The sequence below is a fragment of the Diabrotica virgifera genome, chromosome 4 (genome assembly GCF_917563875.1).
Source record: "Diabrotica virgifera virgifera chromosome 4, PGI_DIABVI_V3a".
Taxonomy (NCBI): domain Eukaryota; kingdom Metazoa; phylum Arthropoda; class Insecta; order Coleoptera; family Chrysomelidae; genus Diabrotica; species Diabrotica virgifera.
Window position 1 is genome coordinate 241,392,689 of NC_065446.1, and position 18,612 is coordinate 241,411,300.

Consider the following 18,612-nt stretch of genomic DNA (forward strand, 5'->3'; position numbering starts at 1 on the left):
CAGAGCTTTGTGACCCTTCCTTATAATAGCCGCTGATGTCCCTTTTTGTCCTTCCTGTTATGAGGGAGTCAGGTCCTTATAATGTTTCATGTCTTTTCCCAAATTATCCCCACCTACATCTTTGACCACTCGCCAACCTGTTTGGCAAGTGTGACGTTTTATATATACTGAAACCTCTCAGTTGAAGATGTCGAGTATTAATACGAAATTACCCCAGGTGAGTAGAGTTAGATACTCAGAATCTCACACCGAGTAATGAGTCGGCCTCATGAATTCGGTGGGTGGCAACCAATCGATTGAATCTAATAAGAACTTCCCATATTTTTGAAGTTGTACTTCTTTACCGGCGATATGAGGGTGAATTTTTATATGTTAAAACCTATGATCTCGGCGCATGCGCATTATAACTTTGTTCTGATTGGATGTTCAAATGACATGTCAAAAATTATTCAATATGGCGGCTGTGGTACAGCTGTAGTTTGATTATTTATGGTTTTTGCGTTTTAAAATTTGTGTGAAAAGAAACAACATACAAAAGTTAGTTAATAGTTATACTGCCTTTTTAAATAATTTTCATATACCTATATTTTTGGACTTTTGGACAAGTAAAACTCATTCTAATTTGGCAAGTAGCTTTTATTATAATCATATTGTAATTATACATTTGGATTAGGTTGAAATACAGTAGAGCGTCGATTATCCGAACTAATTGGGGGACATAGGTGTTCGGAAAACCGATTTGTTCGGATAATCGAACTACAATATATTGATACATATTTATAGTCATACATATTTATCCACAAGTGAATAAAAGCCATATTTATATACCTACATATTTATTTATATCTTGATAATGACAACTAGCAACTAAACAAAAAAGTGCAGTCTTTGCAACAACATAATTATTTTTGGATACAATACTGAAGAAAATTTAAGATATTTTAAGCGTCAATTACTAACGCTTGCTCGGTATTCGAGTGCGGGACGCGGGAGTCGATAGTTCGAATAAGCGGTCGTTCGGTTGATCGACGTTCGGATAATCGACGCTCTACTGTACATTTATTTTCTCAAGAATGGGGATTTTAGAGAGAAATCCCAAATTAGGTCCGATTTTTATTTTTAAATTATGATTTTTTGGCGTAGATTTATTTATCTAGTAGGTATGTAATGCTTTGATTTACATACTTAATTTGATTACCAACAAAAGTTCCACCAATCTTCATCTAATATATTGTTTTCTTACTGTTTTGTTATATTTTAATATTTTCTTCCACAAAATTTAAACTACATAATTTAATTATATTCAAAACAACTGTCAAACAGTAAAACGTTCAGTTACCCTATTTTTCCACATGACAAATAATGTGGAATTGGACGAGTGAGTCTAGGCTTCGATTACGAATCAAAGCGTCCCGAAATTCACGGGTTCGATTCCCGATGCAAGTTTTTATTTTTTTATTTTTTTATGCATTTTATGATTGTAAGTATATTTGTTATATAATTTTTTTTTCAGAAAATGCGTATTTAAAATTTTTGCCAACAATTATTATCGTTCAGAAATCATTTTTTCTTTGTGGCATTTTTCAATGTGTTTGTGTGCGTTTTATTCTTTTATTTTTTAAAATTTTTGGTATTGTCTTAAAATCACATAATATGTAGTAGAAGTATAACTTCTTACGTGCGTACAAAGTACACACACATTCTTTTTTTGGATGGTCACTTACAATATGAGTACTATGAGGACCCAAGAACATTTTGTCGAATTAGAACCACAGCTGTTAAATATCAAATGGGATATAATGCGTCTCTATGCAACTGTTGCTACCTAAGGTCCATATCGACACGTTGTCTCCAGGCCAGAAAATTTTAATATTCTATAAAATTATCAGCAACAATGTAATATAATACCAATCTAATAACCTTGAAGGGGTTTTCTGTCTCATTTGATCGGGTACAGGGTACAGCACGGAACCTTGATAGAAAGACTTAACGACATCGGAATCGACAAAAAAAGTTCTCAAATTATTGGAGCTGTTTATGGGAATCAAACGTGAATCATCAGTAACAGGTCAAGGCTAATTGAAATACAACGAGGTGTCAGATAGGGTTGTATTCTCTCACCGATACTGTTTAACATCTACTCAGAGGTAATATTTGCCAACGCTTTATCGCACTCTTCGGGAGGTATGAAGAAAAACGGACAAAGAGTAAATAACATCCGCTGTGCAGATGACACTGTTTTAATGACCGATTCGGATCATAGTCTCCATATACTGTTAAACAGGGTCACTGAGAGTTGTGAAAAAGTGGAAATAAAGATTAATACTGCGAAAACCAAAGTTATGAAAATATCAAAGAGCAAAAGTTTACCCCTTCAACTAAGTTTACCCCTTTAACCCTAAGGGGGTTATAGTTTTTTTGGTTATGGTATAAAGTTTTTAACAAAATTTTTGGTTTTATGTTGGATGTAAATCTTCTCTAGGGGTAAAAACTGAGAATGTATTTAAAAAACAAGACGAAAATCATTCTAATCGATTTATTTATTTACAAATCATGTCATAATAATATTATTTACATACAGATAGAATTATTATCTTTATAAATACGAGTTTTTTACAAATGCATTGCGTATGATTTTGTGATCTGAATCGTCTGTAAAAATATCTTCTACAGCAGCTTTTTTCCGCATTAAGTAAGGACAACAAATTTCCAAAAAATATCAACAACATCCATGTACAGTGCGAAATGAATGTAAAGCTTTTCAAAATTCAACTTTTATTATGTGAAGACGTATGGATGAGCTTATAGTATGGCAAGAGAGATGGTACAGGAACTCGTTGTGGCTACAGAAAATGTAGGTTTAAATACAGGGTTGCAAAAAAGTCTGGCAACACGTTATTTTCTCGGAAACCGCTAGAACGATGTTTATAGATTTTGGTGGGTAAGGGTTTCTTAATGCGGCGGATATCATAGTGGTAATTACATTGTTGTCAAATCGTTCGTTTTTCTAGAAATCTACTAAACTTTCTTATTTCAAATGGAACACGCTGTATATTTTTTATGTTCTGGAATCCTTAAGGGATACTGATTATTTTTCATATGATTTTCCCTATACCTAAATGCCATAATTTCGGAGTTATTGCTAAATTTATTAAAAAAAAATTTTAAACAATTTATAAAAATAAATTTTTTCGGCCTGGGTAGACATTATTTTAGGTTCTTTAGATCATTGGGAACCAAAAAAGTCTTTTGTAATTTTTCTCTAAAATTAATCGTTTTCGAGTTATATACAATTTAAAACTGAAAAAAACGAAAAATGACGATTTTCAAGGTTCAAAAACACAAGTAAAAAAAATAATTTTTGAAATTACAAACTACTTAAATTCAAGATCAAACCTTCTATCAGATACCTATAAGAATTTTTGGCAAGTTTTATTCTAAAATATTGTTTTTTAATTATTAATGAAGCGCATATGAGAGAACGGGCATTAACAACTAAAAAATAATATTTTAAAATGAAACAAGACCAAATTGCTTATCGGTAACTGATAAAATAAAGCTTAAACTTGAATTTAGGCACTTCGTAGTTTCAAAAATAATATTTTTTACTTGTGTTTTTGAAGCTAGAAAATCGTCATTTTTCGATTTTTTTCAGTTTTAAATTGTTTATGACTCGTAAACGATTAACTTTAGAGGAAAATTACAAAAGACCTTTGTTGTTCCCAATGATCTAAAGAAAATAAAATAATGTCTACCCGGGCCGAAAAAATTGATTTTTTTAATTTGTTTAATTCTTTTTTAATGAATGTAGCAATAACTCCGAAATTATGGCATTTAGGTATTGGGAATATTATATGAAAAATAATTAGCATCCCGTAGGAATTCCAAAACGCAAAAAATATAGAGGTTGTTCCATTTGAAATAAAAAAGTTCATTAGATTTCCAGAAAAACGAAAGATTTCACAACGATGTAATTACCACCATCACTATACCTAATATCGGCCGTATTAAAAGAGCCTCACCCACCAAAATCCATAAAAATCGTTCAAGCGGTTTCCGAGAAATTACCGTGTTGCCTGACTTTCTCGCAACCCTGTACAAACATCTCGAAAACAAAAATAATGACAAATTTAGTACCCAACCAGGACATCAGTATTGGTGGGAAGGAAATAGAACTCGCAGATAGATGTAAATACCTGGGACATGAAGTTATAATTAGCAGGGATAATCGGACTCATGAACTGAAGAGAAGAATCAGTCTTGGATAGGCAGCATATGGAAAACTCAGAGAAACTTTTAAAAGTGAACTGCCCACATGCCTAAAGAGAAAGGTATTTGATCATTGGATCCTTACAGTCTTGACATACGGAGCAGAAAGACTAAAATGCAGATGGGCAGTACACATAGCCAGAATGACAGATGGCCGATGGACAAAGAGGTTATTGGAATGGAGACCAGGGGAAGAGAAGAGTCGATCGACCACCTACAAGATGAACTGATGATTTACGAAGGCTGAATAAAAACTGAATGAGAGCGGCGTAAGATAGACGGGGTTGGAAACAGGAGGAAGGCCCATGTTCAGCAGTGGACTTTTGAGGCTGAATAATGATGGTTGAGCTTGTATGGTACAGTAATGAATATCCGATGGGGTTGCCGTCGCCCCATCGCCGCGGGGGGTGTGGATGGAGGGTCGTATTTGGTATCAATCGACAGCTTTTTGAAAAATATTGAACACGTGGTATTTAGTTTTTCAATCCAACGTAAATTTCGCGAAATATTTAACCATTCCGCTCATTTGGCATACCCGTTATATAATTTCTTGTATTTCCGAGTTGTATTTTGAAAACTTTACATTCAAATCACCCAGTATAATAAATTAAGAGACATGAGCATCAACAAATTGTACAGATGACATATTTTATTACAAATTACATTATAAATTACAATATGTTACAATGCGTTAGTGTTAGTTTCGTCTACTGATTTTTATGATTGAGGTTTAAACAAAACAATTCGCTTAAATAACAATAACTAGGCTGTATCTAAAATTGTCTTAAAGGTATTTTTGAAATTAGATAAGTAGATGATAACTGTCAAAAGAAGGTGATTTCAACGTAACGCGTTAGTTCGTAACCCCACAAATCGTAACGCCGAAATTCGTAACGGCGACAATTATTTGTAACATCGACAGTTCGTATCTATAACTATCTATTCATAACGGTATAGGTATAATTCGTAATTGGTGTTACGAACTGTCGCGTTACGAGATATCATTGAACCGAATTAAAGTACATAGAGATATGACATTTGTAGCAGATTAGAACTTTTCCTTCTTCTTGTATTAAGGCTTAGAGATGCTCTGGTCCGATCGTTGAAGTCGAATTTGTGACTTTGATTGCTAGAGATTGCAGGAGTTTCCTGGTGGTCTGATGTTTGTTATGATCTGTGGGATTATGGTGTTGTAGACTCGTATTTTAGTTCTTTGTTGTACCTACGTCTCGTGATTAAAGTTCCCTTCAGTTACAATCACATTGTGAGCTTCCAGTGCTTTTTGATATCCAGGGCTCTTTCGTTGGCTTGCTTTAGGTCTTCTTGGGTACAGGTTTATTGTAGCACACCAGGATATGTTGATTGGTTTGTACAGCACCACAGTCACATGTGACATCAATATCAGAGAGGATCGTAATTTCCTCCAATACTCCTAACAAATTTTCTTCATTGGTCTCTATCTTTGCTGCTCTAAGAATTTCTCAGAATGAGTGGCCTGCTGAATTCTGAATTTGATTGGACCACCAGGTTGGTGACCCTCCTCTTGGTCTTCTTCCGGGAAAGTTTCCAGAAAAAACTTCAGCGTAGCCCCTCTTTTTCAAATTGTACTTGTAGTAGACGACTTCACTCTGCAGTTTAGAGGTTTTCACATGGAGACAGATAAGTTTGCCCCAGCAGATAGTCCCTCCTTGTAGAGGTTGTTCTCTCTTCCGTTCGTTTGGTGAGGTCTCCAGTCTGCAACCTGAATATGCAGGGGGTAACGGTGGTCTTTGATTTGTTTGTCTTTTTAGCGTTCTACTGCTACAGTTCTTTTGATCTTATAGCTATTCCTGCGATCGAGTAGATTTTATATGATTATTGCATTCTGAGTCTTTAAAATTTTCGAAGCAATTTATATCAATGCTCTCATACTTTGTAAAGTCAGTAATAGGATAATAATCGTTTTCAATAGCTATCAGTGGATTCATTGTTTCATTTATATTTGTATACGTTTGCTTTGTTTGGTTTATTCCTAAGCTTGAAACTCAGTATACAGTTGAGTCCACGAGTCTCTACCCGTGCGTCATCATTTAAATTAAAGCATACGAAATAAGTCGATGATAAGTCGAAAATTGAAATTTACTAAACGCAACAGCAAGTTATAGTAAGTAGCTACTGCTCCTATTACGGGTTAAAATTTCTTCTTCTTCTTCTTCTTCTTTTTATATACAGCGTGTCTACTTAAGTTGGAAACATATGGGAAACTTTTTTATTATTAATTTTACGAAAAAAAGTTATTCTTTATAAAAAGTTCTTCATGCCCCAAAACCTAATATTCAATCATCAGATATCAAATTTTCTCAATATTATACGAGGTATGTCAAAAAATATGAATTTCGGTCAAGGGTAAAGTACCTTTATTTCTCTCAATATCGAAAATTCTTATGATAAAAAGTTATTTGGAATTAAAAACTAAGATCAGATATGCAATTACATGCTTCTAATTGAAAAAAAAAAATTTTTTTTCTCAAATTTATGGATACCCAACATCGTTTTTAATTATTACAAATATGATAACTCGTTTATTATTCATTTTACGAAAGAAAGTTATTCTTCATAAAAAGCTTTGCATGGTCTAAAATCTAAGACACAACCATGATATATCAACTTTTATTAATTTTATACGAGGTGTGTCAAAAAATATGAAATTCGCTCAAGATTATAGTACCTTTATATTTCACAATATTTCAATTAGAAGGATGTAATTGCATATTGAAACATAGTTTTTAATTCTAAACAACTTTTTTAATAACCGTTTTCAATATTGTGAAAAATAAAGGTATTTTACTCTTGAGTGAAATTCATATTTTTTGACATACCTCGTATAAAATTAATAAAATGTGATATCTGATGGTTGCATCTTCGGTCTTAGGACATACAGGCTTTTTATAAAAATACCTTTTTTCGTAAAAGTAATAATAAGAGAGTTATCCTATGTGTAATAAATAAAAACGAAGTTAGTATCAATAAATTTGAGAAAAATTTGGAAAATATGTTTTTCCAATTAGAAGCATGTAATTGCATATTTGATCTTAGTTTTTATTTCCAAACAACTTTTCATAATAAGAATTTTCGATATTGAGAGAAATAAAGGTACTTTACTCTTGAACGAAGTTCATATTTTTTGACATACCACGTATAATATTGACAAAATTTGATATCTGATTATTGAATCTTAGGTTTTAGAGCATGCAGAACTTTTTATAAAGAATAACTTTTTTTCGTAAAATGAATAACAAAAAGGTTTCCCATATGTTTCCAACTTAAGTAGACACGCTGTAGACATTACTCTGTCTGTTTTTCAATGTGCCTCCAGTAAGTTGTCATTCCATCTTTTTCGTGGTCTTCCCACTGATCGTCTTCTTATTGGGGAACCGTCTCTCGCCGTCCTTACTACTCTATTTGTTGTCATTCGGCTTATGTGGTCGTTCCATTCTACTCTTCTGCTTTTCACCCAGTTAGTAATGATGTCCACCTTGCATCTCCTTCATATATCTGCACTTCTAGCTCTATCCCACAGCGTCTTACCATCGATTTTTCGCAATGCATTCTTTTCTAGCATTCTTTTTGTCCTTTCTGTATCAGGTCGTGTTTCTGCCGCGTATGTAATTATTGGTCTGATGACTGTTTTGTAAATTCTGCCTTTCACTTCTTTTCCGATGTTTTTATTTCTCCATATTGTTTCATTCAGGCAACCTGACTCTGTTTGCTTTATTCACCTGTTCTTCCACTTCTGTTTCGAACTTTCCGTAGCTGCATAGTGTGATGCCTAGATATTTAAACTCCATGACTTCTTCTATTATTTGACCCTCCAGCTTTAATTTACACCTTATTAGATCTGCTGTTATAACCATGCATTTAGTCTTTTTTGGGGAAATTAACATGTTAAATTTTCTAGCGGTTATATTAAATTCGTGCATCATACGTTGTAAATCATCTTCACTTTGAGAGATTAGTATTGCGTCGTCTGCATAGCAGATTATTTTAAGTTGTTTTTCTCCCATTTGGTATCCTTTTTTTGTTCTTACTTTTTTTATTATTTCGTCCATGATCAGGTTGAATAACAGAGGACTCAGGGAATCTCCCTGTCTTATCCCATTGCCAGCTTCAATTGGGTCAGTTAGTTCTTCATCTACTTTTACTTTTATTGTGTTGTTCTGGTAGATATTTTCGATCGTTTTAATTATTCCTAGAGGTACCTCTCTTGCGTACAATAAATGGATAACGTCCTTTAATTTGTATGCCGGTTTGTTGTATTGTAACGATTTTTCCTGAATCTGCCTCATTATAAATATAGCGTCGGTGCATGATCTTCCCGACCTAAAACCTTGTTGTTCTTCTGCTAATGTTATAATTTTATTCAGTTTGTTTGTTATCACTTTGGTCGTTAATTTTAGTGTTGTGTTTAATAAATTAATTCCTCTGTAATTCTCCGGGTCCGATTTTTCTCCCTTTTTGAAGCAAGAGCGGATCCAGGGAGGGGGCCATGGGGGCCATGGCCCCCTCCGAGAATTTAAAAAGATATAAATTGAAATATTTGTAGTTCAAATGTTTTTAATTTCAAACACATATATATGTACAAAGCAGGGGATAAATATGTTTTCTGGACTAGAATTGAAACTTTAAGAATGATATAGGATGTTTTTTAAATCAAAATGTTGATAATTTTACAAAGTGCCAATTGTTAGAACGACCTTGACTTTGACAGCCATCAAAATCGTATCAACTTCCATATTCTATACACACAAAGAATAAAAAAGAAATGAAGCATTACTTGGGTCACTAGCATTAGAACAAAGGAGTTGGTTAGTATTTTCGCACAGTCAAAAGGAATTATTTTACAAGTATTGCGTTTTATTTTTCTAATGAAAAATATGGTCACAATAAAGGGATGACAGCCCAAAGCCTTGTCACGAAACCTTTTCTTTCACCAAACTCATGAGCAAGGACGGAGCCATATAAACCCATGAAAAAACATCATACCACAAGGAGTGCGTTCAGGTTGAGCTGGATTTTCTACAAAGTTATCGCAACCCTCAAAAGTCATTAATTAACCAGATAGACTCTCAGAGGTCTAAACAGATACAAAAAAATAAAGAAAGACTACGACCAATAGTAGGGTCCTAAATATTCCTCTAAGAAACCATCGTGATGATGGCCTTCTGCTTCTGGACGAAGATGCTGGACCTAGCAATAAGGGGATTTGTTAAGGTTTAAAATCGCACTAGGAGATAAGACTCTTAAATAACACATATCCACAGCATCTTCCTGAGCAACATACATTAGTAGCACCAATCAAAATCAATTAATAACATGTTGTGGTGAAGAAATAATTGAACAAATAATGAATCAGGTTCAAATATCAAATTATTATATTAAAGTACTGTCCGTCATATTTGACGAAACTACCAACGTATCCCACGTGGAACAGCTTTCTCTAAATTTGAAAATCAAGAAAAAGAGGTAAAGAACAACGCCTGACAGGAGAAGCATTGGGGAAAATAGTATTAAACTTGTTGAAAGAAGTGCACTTGGATCCGAAGAAATGTGTAGGAATCGGTACTACGGCAGGAATGCTGAATTTTAAGGCACTTCTCATAAACGGTAAAAGTGTGTGAAAAGTGCCTTAAAACTCACCATTGTAATCTTAATTTTTAAAAATTACCCCCGTACCTCCGGTACCTCTCTCCAAAAAAACTTCATGGCCCCTCCCGAAAATCGGTCCTGGATCCGCCCTTGTTTTGAAGAGAGGTATTAGGATGCTTGATCTCCATTCTTGTGGTATTCTGTTTTGTTCTATTATTTTTTGGATTAGTTTTAATAATTGGTCAGGTCTTGTCCTCCATAATTTAGGAGTTCATTCGATATTCTGTCCTCTCCTGGTGATTTTCTATTTTTTAATTTCCTTAATGCTTCCGTTACCTCTGCTTCTTCAATATTTATTAAATTTAAAAATTGTTGGGTTAAAATTTGAACTATCAAATATGTGTTTTATCTCGCCAGGTATTAATGACGCACGGGTAAAGACTCGTGGACTCAACTGTAATCAACGTCGTTTCATACGTTTCATTGTTGTTTTGGTGTGGCTACGTATGAATTTCTTTTTTCTTCTAACAATGCAACTGCTAGAGGCGAAGAAAAACTGATCACGCACAGAGAGAAACGCAAAAATAATTAGATTAGAAGTTTTCAAAGTATGTATTTTCTTAGAATCGTTATGACAATTTCGTGAATTGATGTTGTTTCCTATATAACATCTTCATTTCCTGGGCAGCTTTTACCATGTTCTGTTTGTTTACCCTGTAAGTATGTAGATTATGAATTTGAATTCCATGAAAATATATTTAGAATCTTTTCTGCAACAATTGTGTATCTATCTACAATTTAAACTTATTTTGAACACAATTATACAACTTTTAGATACAGCGTTAACAAAATATCAACTTTCTGTTTGAGTTATTTTTAAATGAGGTAATATACAACAACTTAAGGGGATAGAGCTACATTTTTTGTAAATAAACTGAAAAACACATTACTAAATAACTGAATGCGTATATGTTGGTGTCTTAAGAAATAACCGGATAACATGGTGTAGTAAAATTTGTGGGGAGAAATATGTAAAGTTTTGGTTTCAGTTCAGCTAGGTACTTATGAAAAAAGATCTAGATAATCACTTCGAGTGAGGTTTGAATACTTACGCATGAGACTTTATAGAAAGCTCAATCTTTTTCTTTTAGGAAAGATGTTCTTCTTTCTTCCTGGACGTATAACTGTATTTTTCATTGGGCAGGCAGGGTGTCATTATCATCTCCTCACTCCAGGGTTGGAAAAGAGGAGTGAATGACTAAAGACTAGAAAATTCTCTAAAATACCGTTGTGAACTTTTTGGGTTTTTAGCCACTCACCCATCTTTTCCAATTCCTGGAGAGAGGCGATAATCAAGAACCCTCTACACAATAAATTTTGATAAGGTTATGGTCCATAATATCGTTTTCACCACCCACGAAAAAGATCTTTGAGCGAATATAGCTATTCACCCACCATTCCAAGGGTGGAAGTGAAGAGGAGATAAAGGGGAAGGCTTCAAATGGTAATTGTGATACTAGAAGAATTGATACAGAACGACAACTGCTATGCACAATTAAACAGAGAAAAACGGCATACCTGGGGCACCTAATTAGAAATGAAAGATACCAGTTTCTGCAAACCTTAATTGAAGGAAAGATCAAAGGAATAAGAGGAGTGGGCAGGAAGAAAATGTCATGGCTCCGTAATGTCAAAAAATGGACAGGGCTAAGAAACATAGGAGACCTAATACATACTGCAAGGGATAGAGAAAACTGGTCACACGTGATCGCGGACATCCATTAGTGGATTGCATAAGAAGAAGAAGAAGAAGATACTGTTATGATTGACAGGATTTTTTAACTGACCACAGAAGCCCTTTACAAAGGTTTTTATCGAATTTTCATGTTGCTCAACAATCTTTTCCACCATCTGGAGTGAGGAGGTGATAATTAGGAATCCTCTAGACTCTAGACTTTAGATAGTTATTTTTGATAAAGGTATGGCCCACAGAATCGTTTTTATCACCCGTGAAAAACCTTTACAAAGTTTTTTCGTGAATTTTCTGGAACTTGGAAATCTGACTTATCATCTTATCAAACACATTAGATTGGAAGTCCTTATACAAAAATAAAAATAAAATGGTATGGAGAAAGAAGAAAACAGACTATTAATATTTGAGAAAAAGATAGGTAGGGGTACATGGGTAACAATGAGACACGGGGAACAACGAGACACCTGTATTTCTGGCTGCCTGTACGACTTTTTCGTCAATATTTTGGCATGCGCGCTTTAGCTTTTATGTAAGGACCACGAGGTTCCTGTTTGCACGCAAGCCACGTGTTTAGTTTGATTCCGATCGGCAGTGAGTGTTGATATTTGACCAATTGTTTTTTTTTTGAAGGTACGTATTTTTTCATTTTTAACAAAAACCACGTTTTTTTCATTTTTTTGGCGAGTGGATAATATGCAGGGCCTTATTATTTGATGAATAGAGATATTTTCCAATTGATTCGATTTAAGGTTAGGTGAAAATTAATTTTTTTTGTCGGAAAGGTCGTTTGTAAATGATTTTTTATCTTCATTTTTAACTTTTTTTTTAGGTTTTTTTGTGAAAAAAATGCCGCGAAATCCTCCTAGGAAATCAGACAAAGGGAGCTTTTCAGAGGAACAGAGGTCTTGAATCTGGCTAAAGAAAATGGAGTTACGATTGTAACTTTTCCTCCGCATTCAACGAGCAAGTTGCATCCTCTGGAAGTAGGAGTCTTTAAGCTATTTAGTTTGGCTTACAACGCCAGATAGGGCAGATAAGGATACCAGGTTTCCAGGAAATTGGTGTGAAAAATTAGCTAATGAGCATATTCATTGCTTTAAAACATTGTGTTTTTTTTTGGTAGGACCTTCCGATCAGACTTAGCTGCTTTTTAGTTTTCCTTTTAATCTCCTCTTATTCTTACCGTAGTTTAGTCGATTTAGTCTTTTTTAAGAACCTTTTGTAAGACTATTAGATATTAGGATTTGCCTTGCCTACACTAGGTCTACAAAATCTCAAGGGTTTGTCTTATAAATCAATGATACTGAACTAGAAGCCTTCTTTTTATTTAATAGAAAGTATTTGCTCGGTTATCACTTATCACTTTCGGCTCATCATTTTCCACTGCGCTACCATGGTGGCTATTTTTGGTTTAAATATGGTAGATCTGATTTATTCATTGAAAATATAAATTTCATATAGGTACCTATAAATTATCTACTAAACCATGCATCTGGTTATTGTTTTTGCTTTTATACAGTTATATACTTATCACCTTATCATCACTTGAACAAAATGTAGCAACGAAACACATAAACAATTGATATTAACAGTAAGATCACTAGTTTGTTTACCACATTCAACGAGCAAAGAAAAAATTACTAGTTTCTGGGGCTACAGGTAGGTACCTATGGTGATTCTCAGAGGCTTTTTACAGTGCGTCACAACAGTCACAAGCACAAGTAACAGAAAAAAAGGTAGGTACGTCCGTGATTATACACATTTATAACATTTATGCTAGTTGTTGATAGATGGCGCTATAATCGGAAAAAAATATTTACCTATTATCTATACTACTGTTGACTGATATATTTGGATAATATATCAATCAACGATACTACTAAAATCTAAAGTTCTTCAGCGTGTCATTAATCATTAATTTTGACGTCATATATGATTTTAAGAATGTAGAGAATCATAGCATGACATTTTAGTTAAATCCGACAGGTGCCAGAATCGTAACCAGCCAAATATGAAAAGGGTATTGCAGTATAACCCTTTTATTTGCAATTTGGTATAAAAACAAATCAATCGCGTTTATAAAAAGGTATGTCCTTTGATTTGTAGGTATTCGTATAAATTGTACAGATTATAGTCGTATAGATCCTTAATACGTAAATTATTTTTTTTATTATAGCGCCATCTATCAACAACTAGAATAAATGTTATAAATGAGTATAATCACGGACGTACCTTTTTTCTGTCACTTCCAACTTAATGGGTTACAAAGAAATCGAAAAACTGCGACGCACTGAAAGAAGCCTCTGAGAAAAAGTGTAAGTACTTATTACCAATTCTGACACAAACGAAAAATCTTCGGCATGACTCTCGGAAAAATATTTGAACTCTAACCCCTATGAAGAAGGCATGTAGGCGGCCAAATGTCTGACCAGCAGCGCCCCCCAACAAGCTGCCAAGGGGGCAAACCGCTAGTTGATCATCACGTTGCCGGGATGTTAGGGGCTAGCGGGGAGGCTTTCGTCGCTATCCAGATACGTCACGTAGCTGTCGGTGCTGTCCGGGTGGGTCATGGCGTCCGACGAGGGTGCCCCAGGACCCCCGCCGCCCGGACCCATCAGCGGGTGGGGCGGGCCGCCCCCTGGCGAGGGACCTAACGAAGGCGGTGGTAGATCGTAACCGTGCATCTAAAACAAAAAAAAATATATTAAAATTTGTAAAGATAGTTGTTTAGAAGCACAAAAAAACGTACGCAGAATGATTAGGCAGAGCAAGAACGAAAAATGGGAAGCAGTGTACACGAATCAATACATACATCGGAGGTAGGAAATCCACTGAGAGCTGGAGAATTCTTAGAAATCTACGCAAAGATACAGGAAAAGAACTTATAACTGCAATATCACCGAATGAGTGGAAGGAGTATTTCAGCGACCTACTGACAAAAAAAAAGAAAAAAATTCGAACATCAGAACCATCCCAAGACACAGTACGACTAACAGGATCTCCAATAAGGCTATCCACCAATGCAATAAAAAAAGTATGTACCGAACTAAAAAACGGTAAAGCACCAGGACGTGGGGGATTCCAGCCGAGTTGATAGAAAACGGAACTCACAACACTGTATGAGCACATAAGAATGGAAATTATCGTATATATTATGTTAGCAATATTCAAAAAAAAAGGAGATCGAAAACAATGTGATAACTACAGGGGTATCTCCGTTACACCAACAATCAGCAAAATATACGAAAGGATATTAAAAAACCGAATAGAAGACGAATACAAGGAAATGGAGGCAGAAGAACAAGCAGGATTTAGAGCCGGCAGATCTATAATTGATCACCCTTTTGCAATCACACGTCATGGAAAAGAAAACAGGGGTTAACCAAGAGTTTAATTTCGTATATATATTGATCTGAAATAGGCATACGACAGTGTACCTTTGGTAAAGTTATGGGAGGCAGTGGAAAATACAAATATAAACATAGAAATCATAAAAATAATTAAACATTTTTATAGACCACGAAAATTAAAGAAGGAAACAAACTCACCGAAGGATTTCTGACAAATAAAGGGCTGAAACAAGGATGCTGCCTCTCTGCAATACTTTTTAAAATATACTTATTTGTAACAAGCTCTTAAAAATTGGAAACAGAAATGCAAGAACATGAGACTTCCACCATACACTATATTATACTCTTTGTTTCGCAGACGACCAAATACTATAATAGCACAAGACTACGATGATATCTGCTACATGACAAGACAGCTAATAGAGGAATACAGGAAATGGGGACTAGAGATCAACATAGGAAAAACCAAATATAGGATTATCGGTGGAAAGCAGCAGGACTTGATACTTTACTAGAAGGAGGAGAAACAGTCAATAAATGTAACGAATATAAATACCTGGGTATGAAAATCACGAATGATGGAACACTGGACGGAACCATTAAAGAACGAAATACTCAGGACAGGAAAACAATTACGCTCCTAAACTCAGTACCTACTCTGGGACAAGCAGATAAACAACCAAAACAAGAAAAATATCTATAACGCCGTTGTGAAAAGCATTATAACATACAGTTGCGAAGTATGGCCTATGAAGGAAAAATCAAAACGAATGTTAGAGGTCACCGAAATGGATTTCTGGAGAAGAGCTGCAGGAAGATCAAGAAGAGAACATGTCACCAACAGTGGTGTTTGATGGTGAATTTAGGTTTTGTAAACAAAAATTAGCAGTGCGTTCCGGCACTGCTAATTTTGCCATGACACCACTGGTCACCAATGAACGAATACGAGAAATAATGAAGGTCACACATGCAATAAATGACGAAATCAACGAAATACAACTACGATGGTTTGGTCACGTACAAACAATGCACGAAGACAGAATCCCAAAACAAGTACAAAACTGGAAACCGCAAGGTAGAAGAAGAAGAGGTAGACCGAGGAAAAGTTGGCAGGCAGGAATAAACAAAGCCACGGATGAAAGAGGTCTGCAAGTAGATCAATGTGCGGACAGAGAGGAATGGCGAACGGGTATCGGAAGACGGAGAACGTTGTAAACCGATAATATAAATAAAGATAGTTGTTTGAAAAATTCTCACGAAATTAGTCATTAAATATTTATTACTCAAAAGATTAGTTCTATCCGTATACTTTTACCAGGGATAGACCAAGCCCCTAATTTCAGGGAAGTACGCTGACCCTTACCCCTTACTTTTTGAATAGCAAAGTTACTTACTTACTTTTGAAGTTCGGGAAAGAAAGGTCCCTGGTAAAATATTTGGAAGTAGACTATGGTGTGCAGCATGGACAAAAAGAGTAAACACAGGTAGTTGGAGAAGCAATATAGAGAATTTTGGGTATCTATTTTAGGAGTTAAATAACAAAGATATTTGGCGCATATCCAAAGTATGTCAGAGACGAGATTTCCTAGTTGGGGAAATTGGAGGAAATTGAAAAATTGTAGACATAATCAAATGAAAAAAGATATAGAAAACCTTTAAGTATATAATAAACTGGAAATCCACTAATAAACCTGCGTGGTTGATGTGGATTGTATGTTTTTCTAAAATACAAAAAAAAATAAACTGGAAAAATGAAACAAGAAACAACAAAGAGGAAAAGGATATAATCAAACAAGTATGAAGTATGATTCAATTATTTCTGAAGAGTATTTTTTTTTCTATAAGAAAATTGGATCTAAAACTAAAACTCTCAAAAAACTTCTTTGTATTCTAGATTTTAACATAAACGTGATTAAAAAGCTAAATTTCAAATTTTGTCACTCAACTTTTGCGATTTAACTTTGCAATTCACGAATCTGGACTTTTTACTTAAAAAAACTCAGAACTTTTATTAGAATAGGACAGAAAGTTTGCAAGAGGTCCCATTGTCTCAAAGAAATAATAAAACTGAACAATAGTTGTAGGTTGTAGGTAGCGATTATAAGAAAAAAAAAAGTGATTTTATTGTTTTTTTTTATTTTTAGGATAAAATGGCGATTTTGACAATGTTCACCCACTTAAAATTCAAAATAAACCTAATTTTCGTTTTCAGCACCATCAAAAACCAAAAGTAGACATTTACGGGCATTTACCATACCGTGGTCAGTATACCATGTCATTTTAAGGGGTACGTGCCGCTCGCCTCTAAGGTAAGTTAGGTTCTTCTTCTTGTGGTGCTTTCTCCTTTAATGGAGGTTATAGCGACTACACTGACAAATCTGTCTCTGTCCAATGCGGCTCTAAACAAAGATGTTGAATCAAGGTCGGTCCAGTCTCTGATGATTCTAAGTCATGAAATCTGGCGCCTACCGGGACTTTGTTTTTCTTCAATCTTACCCTGGATGCTGGATGATCAGTTGCGGGAGGCGGTACTTTTCGTTTATCATGTGTCACAGGTAGCTAACTTTTCTGACTCTAATGATTTTTAGCAGTTCCCTATCTGTACCTATTCCCCTCAGAACATTTTCGTTGGTGGTGTGGGTTGTCCAAGGTATTTTCAAGATTCTTCTATAAAGCCAGAGTTCAAAGGCTTCTAACTTGTTCACCAGTGTTGTGTTGAGTGTCCAGGCCTCCGTTCCATACAAAAGTATTAACCACACATAGCAATGCAGAAAACGACATCTAAGGCTGATATTAATGCTACTGTTACAAAATAAGCTTTTCATTTTGATAAATCCTTGTCGGCTACCTCTATTCTCGCTCTTACTTCTTGTTTATAGTCAAGTTTATTGTCGAACCAGCAACGAAGATATTTTTATTGGTCTACGCATTCAAGCTCTTGGTGTTTCACATAATATTGGAAGGGGTAAATTTTTGTTCCTTGATATTTTCATAACTCAGGTTTTCACAGTATTGATCTTCATCTCCATTTTTTCACAACTCTCAGTAACCCTATCTAACAGTATCTGCAGGCTATGGTCCGAATCAGTCATTAATACCGTGACATCTGCATAGCGGATGGCATCATGCATCTGCGGAACCTAAGTTAGGTTCAATCGAACGAAACATAAACTCTCGTAATTACAAGTATGAGGCGTATAAAAGCCTTTGCAATGTGGATTTTTCGAAGGATGCTGAAGATCTCTTGGACAGAGCATGTGACCAACAACGAGGTGCTTGAGAAGAATGGGGTCTGAGAGAGAACTCCTAAACATTGTAAAAAACAAAACGGGTTATCTAGGATATATTTACAGAGAAGAAAGATACAACATTTTACGCCTCATAATGAAAGGGAAAGTGGAAGGGAAGGAAGAAGAGGTCGAGGAAGAAGAAAATGCTACTGGCTAAAGAATGTAAGAGACTGGACAGGCATGGACAGACATTCGATACTAAAAACACCTCAAGATAGAGGGAAACTTGCTGTAGTTATAGCCAACCTTCAGTAATGGAGAAGGCACCTTAAGAAGAAGATAGTTCTTATATCCTTTTATTTTGTGATTGCTTATTTTGTCCTGC

The 18,612-nt window shown here is 35.0% G+C and overlaps 1 protein-coding gene across 2 annotated transcripts in view; it reads right to left on the minus strand.

Annotated features, from left to right (window-relative positions):
* Positions 1-2,522: 2,522 nt before the first annotated feature.
* The window catches only part of LOC114327447 (insulin gene enhancer protein ISL-1), a 206,368-nt gene continuing 190,278 nt past the window's right edge, over positions 2,523-18,612 (minus strand). For both annotated transcript variants that reach the window (XM_028276081.2, XM_028276074.2), the window contains exon 6: positions 2,523-14,331. In XM_028276081.2, the coding sequence (XP_028131882.1) occupies positions 14,143-14,331 (189 nt within the window). In that variant the 3' untranslated portion in view covers positions 2,523-14,142. The remainder of the gene's footprint in view (positions 14,332-18,612) is intronic.